The 13,496-nt window shown below is 35.6% G+C and overlaps 1 protein-coding gene across 21 annotated transcripts in view; it reads left to right on the top strand.

Moving 5' to 3' along the window:
• The window catches only part of LOC123554604 (dedicator of cytokinesis protein 9-like), a 132,434-nt gene that overhangs the window by 110,200 nt on the left and 8,738 nt on the right, over window positions 1-13,496 (top strand). For all 21 annotated transcript variants that reach the window (XM_053548003.1, XM_053548007.1, XM_053548006.1 and 18 more), the window contains 2 exons: window positions 3,587-3,687; window positions 4,231-4,369. In XM_053548003.1, coding sequence (XP_053403978.1) covers window positions 3,587-3,687; window positions 4,231-4,369 — 240 coding nt within the window. The remainder of the gene's footprint in view (window positions 1-3,586; window positions 3,688-4,230; window positions 4,370-13,496) is intronic.

The raw sequence follows: 13,496 nt of genomic DNA, 5'->3' as shown, positions 1-13,496 counted from the left end.
GTTCAAGAAATCACTCCCGAGAAAGAAACCTTTCTTTTTTAGGTTTCAGACGTGATATTCATCATTGATCCGTGTAAGCTGCAAGGTCTCATATTTGTGACGGACTGGATGAAAATTATAATTTAAAAAATCGGAGGTCTTTTTAAAGTAAATAAAATAGAAAATCTGTTTCATCTAATTAGGTTTCTCCATTCGTTTCACTTTTCTCGTTCTATTTAGTAGCCTGCCATTAAAATAGTTCTGAAAGCCAGATAGCTTATACTGTGCTGTCAAAAGTGATTCAGTCACTCCAAATTTAATCAAATCAACACCTCTTACCTAAATTTTCATTCGTATGAAATTTAATGAGAGGTGTCATAATTTAAAGCTTAATAGCACATTATACGTAAATACTGGAGAAGGGATTTTTTTCTCCCTCGAAGGGTATCAGGATCATAATAGCATTTATAACACAAAGCGGTTTTTTATATGTTACAATTGTTTAAATGTAATATGACATCTAGAGCTACTGTGTTACACGCGGAGATAAAATGATATATATAATAACTGCATGCTAGTTTCTTTTTTACGAAAAGCCAGGACGTATCAATAAATTGATGACTTCCAATTACGAAAATACTAAAAAAAATACTGATCTCTGTTTTGTCAATCATTTAAAACTGAGAACGATAATTTGCACGCTTTGTCTAGAATAATGTTAGTCATATCTTGTAGTTTTCAATATTCATTTTTTTTTGTTAATTGTTAGACTGTCACAATTGACTGCTTCCACATACCACAAAATTAAAGCATTCATTCCAGTCATAAATCACTATGGAAACCAATCAGTATGTGGTATATTGATGAAAATCAGTTTTGACCAGTTCCTAATGACTATCACTTATTAATAGATTGATTACCTGTTTGTTTTATCCCTCTGATGTACCCCTTCAGGGCCTTATGGTAATTTCCTGTCTTATCCGTTTGATGTATGCCTTCAGGGTCTTATGATATTTTGAAGATGCACATTATTGTTATTTGCGTGTCAGTTGACAAAGGGATTAATAGAGCTACTACATAAAAAAACTTTAACCAATACACATGCCCGAACATTTAGTTCATTTGAAACTTTAAAATTAATTCACCAAACTATTTTTTTGGCTGGAAGGACATTTCTTCAAAAAAAATATGTCTGCAATAAGATTACATATAGAATAAAGTATAAGTTTTCAACTTTATTTAAATGACTTTCATACTTAATGTACTTCGACATTATAGCATTTTACATTAACTAAATAAAATATATCGCACAAAGTACATTTCAGAAAATGGCAACAATATAATTATTTCAGAGCATTAAAACATTTAGAAAATCAGCTTATTTAAAAAAGACATAAAAATATCAGAAAATTAATTTACTATTTATTTGATCTGTTCTTTCTGAAAAAAAAAAAAAAAATTCAAGACACTTGAAAGAGATGAAAGAAACAACTGCTACGATTTCAAGCAAAGAAGTTGAATAAAATGTTTTGTTCTCAGATATTTAGTTTAGATTAATATATATATAGCAAACTGAGAAAATGTTATATAAGCTTGGGAACTTGTTTTAATTATATCTGATCCGTAGCGCCGAAGAGCAGACAATACATAATCTGTCACTTTTTCCAGACCGTTTTGAAATGCCACAAAATCAATTATCACAAAAACCCTACTTTTTTTGAAAAATATATAGATTGTACCATAGCGTAAGGACTGCAGATGATAAAAAAGATGACTCTTGATTTGTTTTATTTGAGAATTAAAACATCACAACCCACACCGCTAGTTAATTCGCTACGAATTGCGAGGTCCTGCTTTCACCTCCAAGGTAATTTGCATAATCGATTGCTCCGGATGTGACGTCACGCCGACCTGATCAATTGAAGAACACGGTTTGGTATCTAATTTCTAAAACATTTAATACTTTCAAAAGTTTTAGAGAGATGTTGAAATTAAGAAATAATTTATAGCAAGAGTGTTTAAACACTATTTATGCAGGATGGGCTGTTATACGTTGGGCGTAATAACTTCACGAGGGCGCAGCCCAAGTGAAAGTATTTGTACGACGTTTTACTGACCGAGTGTATAAATAGTGTTGAAACATGGTTTTGCTATAAATTATTTCGATTCTAATATGCCCTTAATCTAAAACAGTAGATATAATACAGTTGCGCTCTTTCTTGGTCACAACTAAAACATTGACGTCACCGCATGTTAACGTGACGTCATTGTAGCGTAAGAGTGTTTTAACAGAGAAAAGCATATTAGAATTGCAGCATGCCCATTCACGCACTGCAGTACGTGAATCGCGCACAAAATATCAAATGCACGCATAAAAATCACTTGTTGGGGGTACATGCACACAGAGTTTCCGAACTCCAGTTCAGCTGCCAAATCGCTGTTTATTTCATCGCGCACTTGCCAATTGTTTGGTATGGTCTAAAACGCAGATCCGGTCCACGAACGTTATAATTTCGTTTCCATCACCGAATTCTCGGCGTAATTGTCAGCTGTATAGAGGGGTTTGGTAAATGTTTTAGTCGGACGTCACACGGGTCGTGTGCAAAAAAAGAATGGATACGAAACGCAGAAAGGCATTTTAGCTTTAATAAACTCAGCAAAAGGTTAACAGTATTTTATTTTTCGATATTTAACTGCAATTTTGATACACATTGCATATCTGTAATAGTTTGGGCATTTATTATTGATGGACGAATTTTACCAGTCTTCAGTTGACTGTATGTTATTTCGGACGAATCGTGTTCCGTTCACGAAATTGGGAATACATGAACCTTGCTGAAAACTTACTTATATTTAGTATAATATAGGGAGGGTTCTTTTGATTCAGAATTTCCTATCTTAACTTTGGAAAAACATTTTACATTTTCTAAAATTATCCCATCTGTTATACCCCACCCACGAGAGTTCTGTCTGAAAAAAAAACAAAAAAAGACATGTAATATACAAATTTCAGTAGTTAAATAGAAAATTTTCAGATCTGCCATGTAGTGTACCCCCAAATTTTGAAGTGTACCCCTATTTTGCAAAAGCAGGGGGTACATGTACCCTCAACTGTAAAAATGAGTGGGCATGCTGAATTGTTTTTGTACAGTGAGGATTAGTACAGGTTGTAGTTCATGCCGACATGTTTGTCAGAGGGAAAAATAGTCAGCTCATGATGATTTTGTTAGTACAGTCAAATTTGTCTTAAGCAGCCAGTGAAGGAGCAACACAGTCGATCTGCTTATGACAAATGGCAAAAAAGTTGTAATTAAAATAAAAAGTATATTTGGGAAATTGGCTGACTAGCTGCTTAAGACATGATTGCGTTGTTGACTACAGGTGGCTGTTAAGGCATGGGGTACTATATTTCAGATGGACAAAAATCACTTTATAAACATTTAAGTTTATTTTAGATGAGATTCTGGATTCAAACCTTGAAGGCATAGTCCCACTGTATTAGTTTCTCTCAACAAAACTGAATTACCAGAGAAGTTATATGTTTGTTAACAGAGACATAAATTTGTCAGGACAGTAGGCCACATCTTTGTTACGATATTTTTCCCAGGTACATGCGGGTCCTATAGCCTATGCTGAAGCGTTCCTGTCGGAGGAGAAGGTGAATAAGTACCCTGCTGAGAGAGGTGAAACTCTGAAAAATATATTCAGGTAAAGATGGATTGTGCGTATGCTGAATGAATTTAATCTTTCAAAAAAAAAAAAAAAAAAAAGAACTTTTTTGCTTTGATTGCTGCATTCAGCAAATTCTGGGGAATGACTACTTAGTAAGTAAAAATTTGCAACAGGTTGAAGATAGGGCAAAAGACAAGCACTTTTATACACAGAAGTTTTACTCTTATTCCATTTGGCTAGAATATAAGATATACAATCTTGTAATTTTAATATTATAGTTCATCTGGCAAACATTCTTCTAGCCAGTTTTCCTACATTTGAGATAAGTGAAATTACTTTTTTTTTCTGACAGAGGAGGTATATAGTTCTGTTTTGAGGTCAGCGATGTTTTTGTACTTTGTAAAAATGGAACGGTCTGTTATTTAGGTTATGTTATTCAGTACCGTAATGGTTCTTACTTATATAAGGCAAAGTAAATTATGTCAATCTCCCTAATTGGCAGAGGAGTCTATAAATTGAACTCTCAGACGTCAAAATCAAACTATAAATGTCAGTTATAATTACAATGACTGTTTTCAGGGACTTTGTGAATGTCTGCAGTGATGGCCTAGATTTAAATGCCAAGCTGATTACTACAGAACAAAAGGAGTACCATGAGTCATTGAAGTCAGGTTTTAATGAGATCGTGAACCAACTGTCCAAAATGTTTGGAGAAACGGTAAGATAAGATTTCTGGGTAAATGTCTGGAGCTGAATATTGCATGCTGAATATCGCATGAATGTTATAATCTAACAAATTTGTTTTTTGTTATCAGTTTTGCTGCATGATTCATATAGTTATGTCTCCCCCTCTCCCTCTCTTGGGGAGACATATTGTTTTTGCCCTGTCCGTCCGCCCGTATGTCACGCTTCATTTCCGATCAATAACTGGAGAACCATTTGATCTAGAACCTTCAAACTTCATAGGGTTGTAGGGCTGCTGGAGTAGACGACCCCTATTGTTTTTGGGGTCACTCCATCGAAGGTCAAGGTCACAGGGGCCTGAACATTGAAAACCATTTCTGATCAATAACTAGAGAACCACTTGACCCAGAATGTTGAAACTTCATAGGATGATTGGTCATGTAGAGTAGATGACCCCTATTGTTTTTGGGATCACTCCGTTAAAGGTCAAGGTCACAGGGGCCTGAACATTGAAAACCATTTCAGATCAATAACTTGAGTACCACTTGACCCAGAATGTTGAAACTTCATGGGATGATTGTACATGCAAAGTAGATGACCCCTATTGATTTTGGGGTCACTCTGTTAAAGTTCAAGGTCACAGGGGCCTGAACATTTAAAACCATTTCCGGTCAGTAACTTGAGAGCCACTTGACCCAGAATGTTGAAACTTAATAGGATGATTGGTCATGCAGAGTAGATAACCCCTATCGATTTTGGGGTCACTCTGTTAAAGGTCAAGGTCACAGGGGCCTGAACATGGAAAACCGTTTCCGATCAATAACTTGAGAAACTCTTGACCCAGAATGTTAAAACTTTGTAGGATAATTGGACATGCAGAGTAAATGACCCCAATTAATTTTGGGCTCACTCCATTAAAGGTCAAGGTCACAGGGGCCTGAACATTGATAACCATTTCCGATCAATAACTTGAGAACCTCTTGATCCAGAATGTTGAAACTTCATAGGATGATTGAACATGCAGAGTAGATGACCCCTATGGATTTTGGGGTCACTCTGTTAAAGGTCAAGGTCACAGGGGCCTGGTCATATAAAATCATTTCCGGAAAATAACTTGAGAACCACTTGACCTAGAATGTTGAAACTTATTTAATAGGATGATTGGACATGCAGAGTAGATTACCCCTATTTATTTTGGGGTCACTTGATCAAAGGTCAAGGTTACAGGAGCCTGAACAGTGACTTGAGAACCACTAGGCCAAGAGTGCTGAAACTTAGCGGGATGACTGGACATGCCAAGTAGATGATCCATATTGCAGCCAACCATCAGTGTCTCTTTGACTTTCACTCCTGATCCCTATTGACTTCTTGCCTATACGACTTTGCATTGGGGGAGACATGCGCTTTTTTACAAAAGCATCTTCTAGTTTTATTTTGAACTGTCAAATTGACAAATTACTCATAGATGAACGTTTTGTTACAGAAGAATAAATCATTTTATGAAAATCTAATTTATGAAACGAATTGATTTTGACTGTGTTTTGCATACCTAAACGTTTTGCTTGTATGCTTTACTTTTGTCTAGTATTTTTAGTTATTAAACATTTGATGAATGGTTTTGTTATTTCAGTTACTAAAATCCTAGGTTTGTCTTACTGTTGTTCTTGTATGAGGGGAAATGCTTTTTCTTGGTTATAGATACAGTCAAACCTGTCACATAGGAAAAATATGCCTCATAGTTTAGCTGCAAAGTGACACAATCAGTTACATAGTAAAAGCAATCTATGAAATCAGTTTTGCAGTCTGGACAAAGTAACACACATACACAGTCTGTAACGATCAATCGCAGTTACTGTCATGGTTTGTGGTAATCTACTATAACCTGTTTTACTTTGTGTGAATGTATACTGTTCATCTGTAATGTCGCGGTACTTGACATTCAACGTAACCACATTAAACAAGAAACAACACAACAGTGTATTTCTTGTCTTTACCACAATATTTCATGTCATATGCATCAATAACTGTGTAAAAATGAATAAGATATCATTCAAGAAACATCCATGTGTACTTCGAACAACAACAGTCAGCCATTGTTATCGTGTTACGTCACATCACTAATGTCGCGGTATAGGTCAAAATTGTGTCAGTCAAACTATCATAGGTTAAAAAACACTAAATATAATTCAAACATTGAAAAGCTATCTAAGTCAAATTAACAGGAACACTCAAAAGTCATTAAACGCCAATTTAAACGTTTTATATTATCTGTTTACATTGGCACTATCGAAAATATTCTCCTCTGGGCAGCAGACACACCAGATATTTTGCAAGTAAATCACAAGGTCGCGGGCATGGTCATAATGTAGCAGAGCCTAAGAATGGTACTATTACTTAATATTTTCTATTTGATAGTTATCTAACATGTTAAAATTCACTGCTCAGTATCATGGGTGTATTTTGAGGAGATGGTCAGGGGCCCCCATCCCTTCCTCCCCATTAAAATCCGTCGAGTTAAGACGTTTTGATGTTTCGCCTGATACCGATATTTCATTCATTTTTAGCTCGACTATTCGAAGAATAGTCTAGCTATTCTACTCACCCTGGCGTCGGCGTCGGCGTCACACCTTGGTTAAGTTTTTGCATGCAAGTACATACAGCTATCATTTAAAGGCATATAGCTTTGAAACTTATTTATTCTTTTTCTAGGTCAATTACCAACCTCACTGGGTCAAGTTCCATAACTCTAACATGTATTTTGAGCAAATTATGCCCCCTTTTGGACTTAGAAAATTCTGGTTAAAGTTTTACATGCAAGTTACTATCTCCAAAACTAATGCAGATATTGAATTGAAACTTCACATGTATCTTCCGGGTTATAAAACTAGTTGATAGCACCAAGTCCCATAACTCTGACCTTCATTTTGGCCAAATTATGCCCCCTTTTGGACTTAGAAAATTCTGGTTAAAGTTTTGCGTGCAAGTACATACAGCTATTACTAAAAGGCATATAGATTTGAAACTTATTTTTTCTTTTTCTAGATCAATTACCTACCTCACTGGGTCAAGTCCCATAACTCTGACATGTATTTTGGCCAAATTATGCCCCCTTTTGGACTTAGAAAATCCTGGTTAAAGTTTTGCGTGCAAGTACATACAGCTATTACTAAAAGGCATATAGATTTGAAACTTATTTTTTCTTTTTCTAGATCAATTACCTACCTCACGGGGTCAAGTCCCATAACTCTGACATGTATTTTGGGCAAATTATGCCCCCTTTTGGACTTAGAAAATCCTGGTTAAAGTTTTGCGTGCAAGTACATACAGCTATTACTAAAAGGCATATAGATTTGAAACTTATTTTTTCTTTTTCTAGATCAATTACCTACCTCACTGGGTCAAGTCCCATAACTCTGAAGTGTATTTTGGGCAAATTATGCCCCCTTTTGGACTTAGAAAATCCTGGTTAAAGTTTTGCGTGCAAGTACATACAGCTATTACTAAAAGGCATATAGATTTGAAACTTATTTTTTCTTTTTCTAGATCAATTACCTACCTCACTGGGTCAAGTCCCATAACTCTGACATGTATTTTGGCCAAATTATGCCCCCTTTTGGACTTGGAAAATCCTGGTTAAAGTTTTGCGTGCAAGTACATACAGCTATTACTAAAAGGCATATAGATTTGAAACTTATTTTTTCTTTTTCTAGATCAATTACCTACCTCACTGGGTCAAGTCCCATAACTCTGACATGTATTTTGGCCAAATTATGCCCCCTTTTGGACTTAGAAAATCCTGGTTAAAGTTTACATGCAAGTAACTATCTCCAAAACTACTACAGATATTAAATTGAAACTTCACATGTGTCTTCGGGGTTATAAAACTAGTTGATAGCACCAAGTCCCATAACTCTGACAAGTATTTTGGGCAAATTATGCACCTTTTGAACTTAGAAAATCCTGGTTAAAGTTTTGCGTGCAAGTACATACAGCTATTACCAAAAGGCATATAGCTTTTAAACTTATTTATTCTTTTTCTAGGTCAATTACCAACCTCACTGGGTCAATTTTCATAACTCTTAACATGTATTTTAGCAAATTATGCCCCCTTTTGGACTTAGAAAATTCTGGTTAAAGTTTTACATGCAAGTTACTGTCCCCAAAACTAATGCAGATATTGAATTGAAACTTAAAATGTTTCTTCGGGGTTATAAAACTAGTTGATAACATCAAGTCCCATAACTCTGATATGTATTTTGGTCAAATTATGTCCCCTTTCGATATTTTAACATTTTGGGTAATAATTTCCTGCTTCTGTGACAATATTTCGAATAGTCGAGCTTGGCTGTCTTACGGACAGCTCTTGTTGTGTAGCTGGGGGATGTTACGTAAAATTTTGTGTCCTCTAACCTATAGGCGGGACTTAATTTGCATAATTAATGAGGACAAATGTCGATCAGCTGGTAGACGAACTTATAAACATTGCAAATATTTGCTTAATTCATGGATTTTTGCAATAGATATGTGAAAAATACGATTTTAATAAATATTGACAGATATTTAGCAATGTAACTGCAGGTAGGAACATTTTTCGCCAGCATGAGTAAAATATGTCACAAACTTCCCCGGTAAACACCACGTAGGTGACGCAACTCAAATACCGCGAGATTAGTGATGACGGGAGATTAGTGATGTTGAGTATACCACCGTCATTTACATAGTCAGTGGAAATATATCACAATCAGCTACATGTCCTTGACAGTCTGCCATGTTCTTTTAAGCAGTCAATGTTAATGTGCCACTGTAACTTACATGGTCCAGGGCAGTGTACCAAAGTCAGTTACTCTGTCTGCAGGAGTGTGTTGTTGTGAGTTATACAGTTCATGGCAATGTACCTCAGTCATTTACACAGTCCATGGCATTATACCACAATCAGTTACACAGTCCATGGCAATATAACACAGTCATTTAAACAGTACATGGCAAAGCAGTGTATCACAATCAGTTACACAGTCCATGGCAATATACAGCAGTCATTTGAACAGTCCATGGCATTTTTTTACAGTTAGCAACCTGGTCCATGGCAATGTACCATAGCAATGTATCACAGTCAATTACACTGTCCATGGTAGTGTACCATAGTCAGCTGCAAAGTCCACGGCATGTACTTTAGTCAAATATACAGTCCATGGCAATGAACCTTAGTCAATTACACAGTTTATGGCAATGTACCAGTCACTTATAAAAGTTCATGGTAATGTACCAGCTAGTTACACAGTCCATGGCTATGTAACTGTCCATGGCAATGCACCACAATCTGTTAACAGTTTGTGGCTATATACTACAGATAGTTATAGTCTCCTGTAATTTACCAAACTCATATACACAGGATTGGGGCAGTTACACAGGATTGGGCCAGTTATACAGGATTGGGGCAGTTATATACACTATTAGTAACAATTAGTCACATACACTTGTAATATTCCAAATTCATTAGCAATCAGATCTTCGGTTTCACATTATCTTACAATTTACCATAATCAGTATACATTGCAGTCTGCAAAACCTGCCACACTGTAAAACATCAGAAATAATGTTGTTTTGTTGTTGCATGTTTTCACAGTATGATACGATATTTAGTGCAGATGAATGGAACCATTTTTATAGATATAAGTCAACTGTAGTGAAATTATGATGCCAGGGGCTAAGCTATTTGGGCAGTTTTACTGTAGCCCGTATACCAGTCAGAATTCGCTTGCTAGTAAATTTCAGGTGTATATGCCTCCCCAGCTTAATGGTACAGTGTAAAATAAGCCGCAACAGTTTTGCAAGGATGAGAAATTTACAGCTTATTTATCAAATTAATTTTGTCATTGATAAAAGTGAAGAATAGTGGTAGTCATGAGGTTTTATACTGTAATATCATTACCCGCTCGCTTAGCTCAATAAGGAGAGTGCTGTTTTAAAGATTGTGGGGTCCTGAGTCCGATCCTCGGGCAAGGCATAATTTATGTTCTCCATGACGATTTGATAATAGACATTGTGTCTGAAATTATTTGTCCTCCACCTTTAATTCATGTTGGGAAGTTGGCAGTTACTTGCGGAGGACAGGTTTGTACTGGTACAGAATCCAGGAACACTGGTTAGGTTAACTGCCCGCCGTTACATAACTGAAATACTGTTGAAAAACAGAGTATAACCAAAAACATGAAAAACATTGCTATTCACTTGGAACTAATTTTCATGGATTTCTTTGTTGCCTCAATCCACAAAATGATAACAACATAAGTCCCCATTCTTTTGACTTGGTAAATGGAAATCCAAAACTTAATATCCCAATGAAACAGACTGTTTTGGCCCAAACTATGAAATTTTTAACCCACAAAATTAATTGATTTCACAATAATATGAAATGACAAATGAGCCATGCCATGAGAAAACCAACATAGTGGGTTTGCAACCAGCATGGATTCAGACCAGCCTGCGCATCCGCGCAGTCTGGCCAGGATCCATGCTGTTCGCTTTCAAAGCCTATTGGAATTGGAGAAACTGTTAGCAAACAGCATGGATCCTGACCAGACTGTGCGGATGCGCAGGCTGGTCTGGATCCATGCTGGTCGAAAACCCACTGTGTTGGTTTTCTCATGGCACGGCTCAAATAACCTGCTAAGCATTTCTGACAGGATTGACTGTATGATTTTATTGTGTATTTATTTAGACATGCTGCTGATAGGTAATATTATATCTTTCTTGCTGTGCTTCCTTAAACACCTCAGTAACATGTGAACATTGTTTGATACTGATCTAGTATCCCAGTCAGTAACATGTGAACATAGTTTGATACTGATCTAGTATCCCAGTTTGAATTTTTTTTTTTTTTAGTAAGGACTTAGAACCTTTTCTGGGTATATAGTGCACAGTCCTATAAAAAAAATTGAAAGTAAATTTTGTTCCTCAAAAAAATTACTTCTGATATATACCCTGCTGAAATTTGCTCATTGATTGGCTAATAGCTGTGCACACATAGTTCAGCCAAAACCAGTGCTGACTATAAACGATACTGATCTGAAATATCTTACTAATTTTCTGCCCTTTTAATATAACACCGTGGGTATTATAGACTTAAGCATCTGTAAATATCTATTGACCTACCTGACATTTTAAGAGCAGATAAAGGAATTGTAAGTTTGATTTTTCTGTTGTTGACATTTTAAGTTGTGACTTACATTGCTTGTGTAGAAGTTGCCAGTTTCTTGTGGAACACAAATTTGTATTTTAAAAGAAAGAGTAACTTACCAGTCCACACTTACTTATGCTCTTTACTAAAACAGATAAAATCCAAAAAGTGTAGTCTTACCATAAAGTATAACCCCAGTTTGACTACATCCATGAAGTTCACAGTCTGTTGACTAGTAGCTCAATACTTTAAGTGGTTAACCTGTTCACCCAAAGTTCAAAACTGTGAGTGATCAACATGTCAACTTAAAGCTCAATACTAAAATTGGTTGACCTGTTGACTCAAGGCTAAGTACTAAGACTGCTTATTCTGTTGACTCTAAGCTCAATACTAAGACTGCTTAACATGTTGATCCAAAGCTCAATACTAAGATTGGTTGATGGTAAGCTCAATACTAAAGTTGCTTGACCTGTTGACTCAACTTCAAGGCTAAGTACTAAGAATTCTTAAATTGTTGACTCTAAGCTCAATACTAAAACTGCATAACATGTTGACTCTAAGCTCAATACTAAGATTGTTTAACCAGAAGCTCAATACTAAAATTGGTTAACTTGTTGACTCGAAGCTCAATATTAAGAATGGTTAACTTGTTGAACAGAAGCTGAATACTAAGACTGGTTAACCTGTTAAATGATTGCTTGATACTAATATTGGTTAACATGATGTATTGAAGCTCAGTACTAAGGCTGGTTGACCTGTTAATCCGAAGCTAAATTTTAAGACTGGTTAGCCTGTTATCCGGAAGCTCAATACTAAAGTTGGTTGAGAAGATGACTCTAAGTTCAGTTCTAAGACAGGGTAACTTGTTAACTCGAAGTTCAATACTGTAATTCCGGTATTATTCGCGGTGTTTCAATTTTCGCTAATTTTCGCGAATCGGATGCATCGCGAAATCATGAATCCGCGTAAATATCCTTCTTTAACATACAGACATATCCGAAAAAATGCCCAAAATACAGTCAAGTGCAGCAATCAATTCTAGTCGCCTATACATCGATGTTTATTGAATGAATTTCAATTAATTTCACATTTCAATATATTATGAATAATTCATGTAGAATATACTGCTTAAGGTTAGATTTACATGCAGCTGGCAGTTTTTAGCGGAGAGCATCTCCTTGATGCACTTCGTATGTGTCAAACAAGCAGAGCGCGTGTTGCCCGAGGGGAAGATCCATATCATCCCTTATCTTCTCAACAAACCTGATATTTTTACACATTTTGTTTAGACAACAAAAGGGATTAGCGGACAATTTATCACACCATTGTATTATTATACTTGTATGTTAATTATTTATGAAATGGCTGTAACAAACTTTGAACATTTTATCAGGTATGAAGTGTAATAAGAATAATCGCCAGTAAATTGAATAAAAGATTTAAAGGCTCAATTATTTCAGTATGTGTGAATAAAGTAACCGATTGCTAATACGAAATACGGATAATGTGTTTAACGAGTCTTTGGCATGCTAAAATTCGGCACGGTACTGAAAAATGGGCATTAATATATAATCATGACTTCCGGAATTGAAATTTCGCTAATATAAGATAAGAACCTTCGTGAATTTAAATTCCTGACCCTTCCGTCGCGAATTCATAAATCCGCGAAATAATTCAGGGTGCCGGAATTCGCAAAATAAAGATCACGCTAATATAAAGTGATTTACAGTCAGGGTTGTAGTAATGCTAATGCTAATGGTAATGCATTAGTAATGCATTATTTTTTTCAAATAATGCCAAGTAATGATTAATGCCACAATTTTAGCATTGAAAATTTTCAAATAATGCCAAGTAATGATTAATGCCACAATTTTAGCATTGAAAATAATGCTAATTTAATGCCAAAGTAAGTAATGCTAATGCTAATACTTAGCATTACTTAGGCATTATTTTTTGTATCACTGGAAAAAAAATAATACACATG

Source organism: Mercenaria mercenaria, chromosome 7 (genome assembly GCF_021730395.1).
Source record: "Mercenaria mercenaria strain notata chromosome 7, MADL_Memer_1, whole genome shotgun sequence".
Lineage (NCBI taxonomy): Eukaryota > Metazoa > Mollusca > Bivalvia > Venerida > Veneridae > Mercenaria > Mercenaria mercenaria.
Note: the sequence above shows the minus strand (reverse complement) of the source record. Positions and strands in the feature narration are given on the sequence as shown.